The 11,904-nt window shown below is 30.5% G+C and overlaps 1 protein-coding gene across 3 annotated transcripts; it reads right to left on the reverse strand.

Annotated features, from left to right (window-relative positions):
• Window positions 1-7,610: 7,610 nt before the first annotated feature.
• On the reverse strand, window positions 7,611-10,860 carry LOC123205620 (cytochrome c oxidase assembly factor 5-like). 3 transcript variants are annotated; one of them, XM_044622619.1, is made up of 4 exons: window positions 10,723-10,860; window positions 10,475-10,572; window positions 10,274-10,378; window positions 7,611-8,032 (listed from the first exon to the last, which is right to left on the reverse strand). In XM_044622619.1, exons 2-4 carry the CDS (start codon window positions 10,541-10,543, stop codon window positions 7,991-7,993), a joined length of 216 nt encoding a protein of 71 aa, XP_044478554.1. In that variant the 5' UTR covers window positions 10,544-10,572; window positions 10,723-10,860; the 3' UTR covers window positions 7,611-7,990. The 3 variants fall into 3 exon arrangements, with proteins under 3 accessions (XP_044478554.1, XP_044478556.1, XP_044478555.1); XM_044622621.1 differs by having other exon boundaries at window positions 10,652-10,826; XM_044622620.1 differs by lacking the exon at window positions 10,723-10,860 and having other exon boundaries at window positions 10,475-10,716.
• Window positions 10,861-11,904: the final 1,044 nt, after the last annotated feature.

An 11,904-nucleotide genomic window follows, 5' to 3' on the forward strand; every position in this document is an offset into this window, starting at 1 on the left:
TTCTCCATTAGGAATTAGACTCATAAATATTTGTAGTAAGAAGACAACAAAAATTAAAATTATCATATACCCAGTCCCAAATATTTGCAAATTTAACATTTTAATCTAACATCTAACATCTAGAAAAATCTTTTGTATTTATAAACTAGTGTGTGAAGATTTGGGTTTCCCTCATATTCATCGCCACGTCCACTAGCTACAATTTCTAATAAACTATGAATAATTATGTTCACATTTAGTTTTTATGTGCCATGTATAAATGTGTGTGCACACGATTGCATCGTATGAAAATATTTTAAGTAGGTTATTCATCCAAGAACACTTAACAACCTATTTTATCCTTATTCGAATAAGTTATGAGTTATCTAAATAGGTTATTCATCTTTTATACTCTTGTTGGGTATATAAACCAACATTTTTCTTCGAGCCAACTAACACGTATTTTTTTTGTTTATGTATAATTTTTTCAATGTTATTTGGTTAAGTTCATTTTTATTGTTTGAGTGTACCTTCATTTTACAATTTCTCTCTCTCTCTCTCTCTCTCTCTCTCTCTCTCTCTTTTTGTTTCTACCATTCATCTTGCAGTTTAGCTTGTTAAGATCGTGGGATATGCATTTGTTATTAGAGCTTTGAGAGATTTCAAGGCCAAAGGCTAAAGAGATTTCAACCACAAAGTTGAAGGAGAGCTTGAACAACCAAGTGGAATGCTCTAAGGGTCCGTTTGGTTAAGAGATTTAAATATTACTTTGGTAATTTATTTTTTATTACATTTATTAGTTTGTTTGGTCTGTAAAATAATAAAATATTCTAATAATTTTTCATTATCAATAGTAATATGATAGATAATATAAGAGTTAATTTGATTACTACCTTCACCTTAAGTATTAAAAAATTATTATGGTTATCTTAATTATTATTACTTTTTTATGCTTACTTATTAAATTTTTAGGATAAAATTACCCTCAATTTTTAATTAAATAATAAATAATATAAAAAATATTTTTTTATACTTAGTAATCTTTCATATAATAAATAAAATAATATATTAATATTCTTTTATTACTTTTAATCAAATATATTAATTATTTATACATACCAGTTTTACCAAACATAACAATAAATTTGTATCCAGTAATTCTCAAAGTAATATTTCAATTTTGATAATAAAATATTCCTCAAACCAAACGCTTCTTAAGTATTTCAAATTTGAGGATAAGCAACTGTTTGTTGGAAAATTTTAGGAATTTATTAAGTGAACAAGGAGTGTTTTACGTATGTGTTATTTTTAACTTGTAATTGATAGTTGGTTTATTGTTTAATGTATTATATTTGCTGGATTTGGTTTCATGCAATGTAGGCTTTATTTGAACTTAGTCTAACCATGCAAAAATTGAGGTATCCACTTTATTTTTTCTGCTCTTATTTGTCTTTACTATGATTATTGTTTATGTGTGAAGACTGGGTAATTTCAGCAATATCTAAGTTCAATACAAGCTTAACAAACCAAAACTCATATCATTCACCTCAATCAAACTTTCAGTGTTTGTTAATGCTGGATTTCTATCAGTTTTCAATTAATGGTTACTACTAAGCTTTGTGATTTTCCTGTAAAAACATAAATTGGGTTTTAACATACCGTGATACTGTAGGCAGGACCAATCATATCAATTTAGCTATTCTTCCCAGAGGAGAATGGCCAAATTGACGTGTTATTGAATCATTTTTGTACTTGTATTTCCATTAGTAAACTGCATGGTTTCCACACGATAATGCCAATTGCTCCCACAGCCGGGGAACTAGGGAGTACAGGTCTAGAATGGGTTTCCATTTCATTAAGGATTCTGATTAAAAGAAGCCCATCATTCAAGCCAGCCAAGGAGCACAAACTGCATTCCTTTTGGGAGAACAATTGGATTTTGACCCAGAAATATGACTATTGGATGTTTAAAGTTATATAAATCTTACATTAAAAATTCATATTTTTTAATATAGGATCTATACCACCATCCTCTACAGTCCTAATACCCGTGAAAGCTCTAATATTAAATAATATAAACCTTCAAAGAACTATATTTCAAAAAGTCTAAACTCATATAAACCTCACACTAGAAACTTATTCTTTCCAATGTGATCTAAATTCATATACTTGAGATCCTAATATGGGCACAACTTGATACATGTCATAGGTTTGTAAGTTCTATGAAAGCCTCCAATCCTTCTGTTTATTATGTAGATTGAAAGATTGACATCATTAACGTTGTACTTCAGTAGTTTTCATTAGAAGCAGTATTTTCAGTTCGAATCCTCAATTCTGCAAAATGCTAATTGAATTTGAGGCGAGTTTTCACCTGACTTTAATATATTTTTTACACACAATTAACAAACAAGATTGAGAGAGTCGGAGACAGAAAAATAGGAGATGAGATTGCAAACCATTTTATTTATTCATACATTACAATTATAGAGAATTCGACCATTCAACTACAAGAAGAATCATAAAGGTGAGTCCATCCTTCATTTTTTCATCTTCTCTATTTGAATAATTCTCCATTCGCCATCAATTTACTGGAATAAAAGGCCGAAAACTGACAAGAGAAAAGCTCCAACCAAGGATCCAGCCACAGGCATGGTTGCAGCCGATTCACTAGGAGCAGCAGCTAACTCAGAAGAAACTGGAGCTGGTCCAGGAGCGGGCACGTCCAGCCTTGAAGTTGCGGCCATAGTTGCAGTCATAGAGGCAGCTAAGAGGAGGATAGCGAACAAAATCATCTTCATATCCATGGTGACAGGTGAATAAATCGGTAAAAAGAGCTCAAAAATGAGATCTAATCACCAAAAATGCGCAGCTAGCCTTGGAGATGAAGAAGTCAGTAAAGGGTTTTTCTTGTTTGCAATCCTGAAGAGAGCATTGGGGTGAAGAGGGTTTATATGGTGGTAGTTTGTTGCTAATTTTATTGGTATTTTGAGTGTTCTGTGGAGGAATTTGAATGAGAAAAAGTTGGCGGAGGGTGTGGTAATTCTAGCTAATTAATTGCACTGGGAGGCTAATTGTGGTTTTGTGAGGTTAAATTAGTTATAACAATATGACTCATAAGAGTTTTTTTCTGTTGAATCAGTCCTTAAATTAGAAATGATAATACCTAAATTACCTAAGCTAATTATAGTTATTGATATTCTATGATACACGATATATATCATATTTTATCATACGATACAAATAAAAAATAAAACATATCATGAGGTGTATTAAATTAATACGATATAATAAGTACTTTATGATACGAGACATATTATTAATATAGATCAATATACTTTTTAGAGAAAATGATGATATAATAAAGGTGTATATTAAAAATTTTAAATTTTTTATGATACTTGTGATATTTTTTAAAATAATAAAGTATCAATTATATTTTTTTATTTTATTTTTAAATATCGTATTATACAATACGATATAATATTTGATACATGATACATAAAATTAAATTTTTTATATATGATACGATATACAGTTAAACTCCCGTGATATTTACTCTTAAATCAAATATAATAGGATCTTGAGAGCCTAAAGTTCGGATTTGATTTGGATTTACAAATAAAAAAAATAATAATAATAATAAATGATTATGATTAATAATTTTAAAATTAATTAATGCACAATTATTTTCTTAAGCATTTAAATATCCTTTGAAAGAGCTAAAAACTCCTTTAAATATATTATTAAAAAAAGCTTTACAACATATCAAAAGTTGAGTTATACAAAAGAAATAAAATTAACTTGTTATTTACATAAATCTAATGGTTGATGCCAAGATGACATTACCCTAATATCATAATCCAATATTCCTAATTCTAAAATAAGTTGGACTATCATCTAGTGATAGACCCAAATTTTTTGTCAAGAGGGAGCCTTCACAATTTCACCATTATTTGTCAATCAGTTAGTTAAAACTTTAAAAAACTACCAAACTTTAAGTAAATGAAATAAAACATTATCAAGAAGTTGAAAAAAAAAAAAATGTAATAACACAATCAATTTTTTACGTGGAAGGAAATAATAAATGTTTCTTTTTTTTTTCAAAAAGAGTGAAAAAAATTATGATTGTTAGATTGACAAGGACCCTTTAGTAAATATACTCTTTTAATTTTCTTTTTTAATGAAGTTTGATTAACTTTAATATCAAACGACACTTAAAGGTAGGATATTTTTAATTTTTATAGGAATTTCTGTACCAGAAACAATAGTATCTCTAATTATAGCCCCTCTAGGATGTAAAATATATCTTTTCTCACCATCCCTATAGTGTATGAGACAAATGTATGCATTTCGATTAGAGTCATATTGTATGGTTATGAGTCTACCATATATGTTTTTCTCATTTCGTCGAAAATTGATTTTACGGTATAGAATACCTTAAAATAATTAGATATCATAGATGTTAAATAAAAGACAAATTATATAACATATATAATATAAGTGATTGATTTAAAAAAAAAAAAAATCCTAAAATATATGATTTTTAAGAAAATAGATAAGATGAAATGAATTAGATAATAATAGTCATGAATAATCTTATGAGTGACTGACATCCAGCATTATTATGACCACAAATCTCATGTCTTATGTTATATCCAACTCAAAACATTATCCATCTTTCACAATATGTAAATTCACACTGATATTTTCAGAAACAATTAATCTAAATTCTCACAAAATTAATATATTTTTTGTCAAATGACCAACCATGTACAATCAAATCTTACCTATTTCGTAACAAAATACTATATGCCTTTTTCACATGTAAAGATGTATCAAAAATTGAATTAATTTGAATAATTTGAAGGGACTTGAAGAAAATTATCAATGATGAGACACGACTACAAGTAGCCTTTCAAATTGAAAAATATCAAAAAAGTTTATTAAGTACGTTATACATGCCGCATAAAATATGTATACTAAAAAATTTTAGGGAGAAGGACTATTTCCCACCCAACTTTTGATGCATTCTCAAATTGGCACCCACGGCAGATGAAAATCCAGTTTTTCCACCCGTGACCAAACTACCGTCCAATTTTTCCGTTAGGGACAGGGGTAAAATCGTCATTTGCTATTTAAAACTTTAAAACTTTTAAATTTAACTGTTTCCCCCGTCCAGGTTTTAAAAACTAATAACTAACCCATCCTCAAAGTTTGAAAAGTTTAGATTTCACCCCTGGGGTTTGCTCCTTCTCCGGCCACCATCGACGGCCGACGCATTCGACCGATCTCCCATCTTTGACTACAAGGACGACAAAGGACGACCCTTCGTCGCCCAGATCTGGACGACGAAGCGTCGTCCAGATCTGGAAGAATAGACGTCGTCCTTCGTCGTCGCTTCTTCCAGATGCGACAGCGTCGTCCAGATGCGACATCGTCGTCCTTCATCAGCGCGTCTTCCAGATGCGACGAACGACGAAGAGAGACCTTTGTTGAGCGATCTCCCAGATCTGGACGACGAGCGAAGTTTGAAACCGATCTCCCAGATCTGGACGACGAGCGACGAAGAGATCTCCGTCTCTTCGTCGCACCACGGTCGTCGCACCAGGAGAAGGAGGAGGCCGGTGACGACGCCGAAGAAAACGTCGGGAGATGAAGTTGAAGAATGGGGGTGAAATGCTAGTTTTGAAAGTTATGGGGGGCGTCTGTATTTTGAAAAATATGGAAACCCTAGGTTTGAGGGTGAAAATGTTAGTTTTTAAAGTTTAAAAACTTTAGGAAAGGTGAAAATGTTAGTTTCTAAAACCTAAGGGGGGTGAATAGTAAAACCCTCACATCAATTTTAAAAAATTAAATTGAGGGGTATTTTGGTCATTTCATCTAACAAGGGTAAAATGGATATTTTACTCTTATGCAAACAGATATCATCCATTTTAACAGCTCATGGGTGGGAAAACTGGATTTTCATCTGCCGTGGGTGCCAATTTGAAAATGCATCAAAAGTTGGGTGGGAAATAGTCCTTCTCCCAAAATTTTAATAAACCCCTCACTATGTGTGACCTACGTGCTAAACAATATTTATAACCACTACATACTAAAAAATATTAATAAAATACCGTTATACGCATCACACCTACTTTAAAAGTATCTGAAATGCCTACTTTTATTGGCTTTCAACATGTGTGGCTTGATTCATGATTATAAATCATGCATATTGATCGGTTTTGTACGTGTATTTTAATTTAAGATTTGTTTATATATAAGAAGTTTCGTATGAGTTTAATGTATTATTATATCTATATATCTCTTTATGGAGTTGATCGGTTTTGTATTAATTGTGTCTTTTTAAATAATTACACTATGTTATATGAGTTGGTTATTATTTATTTATTTTTATCCAACATTTTATATTTCAATTTATTAAGTATTGTAAATAGAAAATTCTAAATTTCAAACGTTAAAATATGTTGTTTTATTATAGGGAATAGGAATTTAAAGAGTATCAAGTTTCAAGTATTTGCATATACCCTTCTAAACTACCAAAATTTTATAAAAAACATTTAAAAAAAAAAAAAACCTTCTAAAAGTATTTAACGGTTTTTGAAGAATAATAATTAACATTCCTAGATGTTACTAACTAGTTGCTTAGTGTGCATAGAAATCAATTCTAAATCTAATTCAAGTCACTCAAAGAATAAAACAAAATACATTTTTGAAATATAATTATTAGTATTTTATGATACACAATACCTATTTTATAATAAGATATGATACAGGTGATAAATAATATACATCATAAAGTATATCAAATTAATATGATACAATAAATATATCATACAATACAATATATATCTTACGATACCATATATATTATTGATATGGATTGATACATTTTAAAAAAAATGATGATATAATAAAAGCCTATATAAGAAATTTTAAAATTTTAAGGATGTTTATTATATTTTCTAAAATAGTTATGTGTCAATTATATTATTTTATTTTTTAAAAAATGCATCATACGATACAAGACAATACTTAATACATGATACAAAAAATTAGACTTTCGATATATAATACAATACATGATTTGACTATTTTCTAGAATGCACATATAATCTTATTTTACTTTACAAAGTATGCACCGAAATTTAGTTGTCTTCCATGCAAGAGAACGTAAAGTAGAACTTCATTGTCATGGTAAGATAAACTTGACAAAGAGACATTTGGGTTGACAAATTTGAAGATTACAACCTAACTAGTTTGTTACGAGGGATTAGATGAGCGTGCTTTACTATTTGCCTCAAAATGAGTATAAATCAACCCATTTGGAAAATCTACTTCATTGGCAAATAACTTTACAGATCCAGTACTTTTGTCCAATTATTGTATAGAAGAAGACCTAAGGGTTTTCCACAACTATTTCTAATAGCAATAAAACTATGTATACTTATTTTTTATATACAATTCATATACACAGTTGATGTGTTATCATGTAATTGAGAGATTTTGAATTAAAGATAAAACAATACCCAATCGTATGATGACATATTATTTGTATATATGAATTATATATTAAAAATAGATACACATAATAGTACTCCTCTAACAGTGTTGCTAAGAAGAGCCAACAGTTCCAGTGTAAAATGATAAAACTTGCCCTATATCCTAAGGTATCAGTAGTTTAATCATCCTCATGAACTACCTCACAAAATACATAAAAGAAAAAGCTTTTCTGGTTGTGGACACCCCATTAGTACCAAACAAGAAATATATGGGAAAAAGAAATAAAGAAAGAAAGAAAACAAATGCCGCATCCTATCATATGAAGATAGCCTGAAAATTTTTTTTAGTCCATGGAGTTTTGGATAGCTGATTGGAGCTTTCTATTCAGCTTTGCTTTCCTTCCCCACTTTCGGTTATTACCACTGAGTAATTAGCATTACAAGAGCACAGTCCAAAACCAACTGTTACCAACCACAACAAAGTGCAAGTTGCAAGGCAGCTTAATTTCTCAGTAGCCTTTGTTTCCGCGGATCCTAGCTCTCATGTCAACCTGACCAACCACAACAAAGAAGAAAGAGAAAAAAGACGAGAAACTGCAAGTTAGTAAAAATTGACTTCAACTAAAAGCCCCACTGATATGCAATAAAATAAACCGTCTAATAACTAACATCCAAAGTTCAACATATCTGAGCACACTATCATTTTTGAGAAATGATGCAGAACACATCTAAGAATTATATTTGCATCCTCAACTTAATAAAAAGACTAAATATATACATATTCTCAGAGCACATGTCAAGTTTTCTGAACTGGGGAGAATGTCCGTTATGCCTATTAGAAATGCTATGCTTGCTCATAGTCTTTGGCTTATCAAATGATAGGGCCGCCAACACCCACAGTAGGATAAGGTGAAGTGATGGAATCCATTACCTTAACTGCCTTATACACAAAAAATAAAACATAAATTGATTTTGAACAATAGTATGCATATTGAACTTTCAATTTTGCAATAGCAGTACACCAAAATTTCAAAAAGAATAGCTCTCTCATGGGATTGTGTGATGAAATCCTTATCCAAGGTGTGACTGTTGTTTTATTTTTTAAAATAATCCAAAAATCCCTCAAATCTTTTTTCAAACTCGAGTTTGAACCCTACACTTGTAAGAAGTAGGAACCATGTGGCCTTTGCTGAGCAATATGTGAGAATATAAAATATAAAATATGACAAGATAATGGAGAAAAAACTAAAGGACTCGAATGTTATTATCCTCTTACTATACAATTCCTTCCTTTTCAGTTGTATCTAAATCAATATGTATCTGTAGGCAAATGACACCAAAGCTAAAAAATAATTTATTGTCATAAGGCTTGCTACATGTCCATTTAAGAAACAAGAATTTGAGGAGAGCATGATTGATATTAGCAAATGCCCTATAAAATGGTAGAAATTCACAAGTATGATAACACCATCACTTACAAGTAATTGTATTAAACTGTTCTAAGAAAAAATCCAATGGGACAAAAACCTCAATAAAGAATCACAATTATTTGATGAGTTGTAAGTGGTGTTGGATATGTTCAATACCACCTCGTCAAAAACCTTGGCTACAAAACCCAACGAGGTAAAAGTTGGTCAATGGAAAAAAAGTGCAGTATGATGTGTCAAATAATTTCTTCAAAGATATGCTCCCTTGATAATTACTACCCTTATCATGGAAGAACTGTAATACATGGTGTCTTTCCACCAATTCCAGGACACTTCACAATATGGATTCATGCCACCATTAACTTCAAGTTTCTCATGTGGGCATGTGGCAAAGCATATGACATCAATTTATCTGACAAACTGGACAGTTAATGCCTATAAATACAACATGGTTTCCCTTGTTATCGTGACACCTCTGAAATAAAGTAGTTTTGTTATGAGAAGATAACAATATTTAAGTCTTCTTCCTATATTCTGTTTTAGTCTTTTTACTTTATACATTTTACAATTATTATTTGACATGTTATCATCATGTAGGAGTTTTAAATCCCAAATGAGACAACCACATGCTGAACCACTAGACTATCCTCAAGGTTGGAACCATAGGTTTGATGCCAAATATTATCTATCATTGCCAAGAACCAGCATGTCAGAACATTATTTTTGAGTCACATTTGACAAAGAAATTCTCTTCACTACCATAATAAAGTGATATACCTAATTAACATCTCCCTGATTTTAGCCATCAAGTCAACCATAAAAAAGGCCTTATTCAACTTAGCTATTTGAGTTTTATAGGTAAATACAGGAGAATAATTACTTGGGATTACTCATCTAAGACTAATTTCAAGGAAAGGTTTAAGAGCTAACCATGCTTCTTATCGGGAAATCTCAAGTTATATCATCTAAAGAAAATTAAATGGAAACAATTACTTGGGATTGCATTGTTGGAACAGAATTCAGAAGATTTTAGACACTATCAACCGGTTTTTCTATTTTCTATATAAGAAAACACAAAGGAAAAATACTAAAAATTCTATATTCATAATTTGATGTATCTCTCATCAGAGGGAAGATAAAGGGATTTCTGGATACACACAAAAAATTATACTTCACTCTAATAAGGAACCATATATACATATATATATCATGATTATAGTTGTTTCCTATAACTTCTACAATTCAGATCTTTTAAGGAACCACACATTGGTCATTCGAATTTAAACAATCAATGCTAAGTAAATAGAGAAAAATAAACATAACATTATAAAATTGCCTAACCAAAAAATAGAACATAGAACATGCCTGGCCTCTCTTGCAACTGAAATAAGTTTCCCTTAGTCCAACACACTCGCTCGATATGCATGGGCTCTTCTCTCCAACACATTCCCTGTAAGATCTCTTCTCAACCTACAACAAGAAAGATGATGAATGTCATCATATAATCAGATTATGCCCAACAAAACTCATCCTTGAGTAGATACTGGCACATTGAATAAGAAAGACCTTTACACAATCCGATTCACTGAGACACTTGACTAGCTCCATAGCCAAGCCCTTGCAAGATTTTGACATTTTGCCTCTTTCGACTAATAAAACATTGACTATCAGATGGATAAGAACATAGTTAGCTAATCCGCAAACAAAGAGGTTATTGGACAGAAAAAAAGTTCGAAACCTAACCTAAAACATACAGAAACGAGAAACAAATCAAAATAAATCCCCACTGCAGTAAAAGGAAAAAAAACCCTAACCGTATATTTTACACCAACCGAAGAGATCAAAACAGTTTCGAGTTCAGAATGGATAATACAAAGATGGCGAACTTCCGGGTCGGGTTTCCGAATCGGGTCGAAAAAAGATATAAAACTTTTTAAACGGACAAATATATATGCCCGTCTGTTGCTCATGGTATTTTAAAGATAGGCTTTTTATCAAATACACCCCGTGAAACCAAATTCCTAACAGTCCCGCCCATTTTCTAAAGTTACAATATACACCCCTCTCAGGAAGTGTTGAACTCTTAAAGGAGGAAGTTGACCGTGTTCGACCAAAAATTACAAAATTACACTTTAATTAATTTTTGTGAATGGACAATTTACCTAATAAAATTATTATTTTATTTTTAATCATCTACATTATAATTTAAAGTTTACATTATTATTTATATACATATTTTTTTAAGTATATAATTGTGTATATAAATAATTTGTCGTTATATAATTAAATAATTTTGATTTAAAAATAAAATAATATATATTTATATTATAATATAAAATCTATGTACATAATTATTTACTTAAAAAAAATATATAATATTTTTATAAAAATAAAACAATTAAAAAAATTAAAAATAGAACTCTAACTACAACAACCAAATCGACACAAATCTTTTAATTTGTAAATACAAAATTTTATCCTTTAATAAAGTACAAAAATCTTTTACTAAAAATTAATAAGTAAAATTTTTTAATTTTTTCTTATTTAATCTCCTATTTTTATATTAAATATTAAATTTATCATTTTTTTATACATCTTAATAGCTTAAACTAACGAGCGTAGAGATGACAATTTCAATCTAAATTTAAAATCTTAAACTCTTCTTGATTATAACAGAAAGAAGATTCTTTGATATAGACAGGAAATGAGACAAAGACATGAATGAAAAAATCTCCACAGTTGAGAATGGGATATATGTGTCCCCTTCTCACTCTGCCCCGTCCCCATTCCCACCCCTTCATATAGAGCTGGACTCGAGCCGAGCCAACTCGAGCTCGAGCTCGGTTCGGCTGGGTTCGAGCCCGAAACGAGCCGAGCTCTGCTCGGCTCGATTGAGTTTGAGCTGGCTCGGTAGATTTTTTTTTAAATTTTTTATACAAAACGACGTCATTTTGATCCATATATATACAAAACGATGTCGTTTTTATATGAAAAAC

The sequence above is a fragment of the Mangifera indica genome, unplaced genomic scaffold, assembly GCF_011075055.1.
Source record: "Mangifera indica cultivar Alphonso unplaced genomic scaffold, CATAS_Mindica_2.1 Un_0010, whole genome shotgun sequence".
Classification (NCBI taxonomy): Eukaryota; Viridiplantae; Streptophyta; class Magnoliopsida; order Sapindales; family Anacardiaceae; genus Mangifera; species Mangifera indica.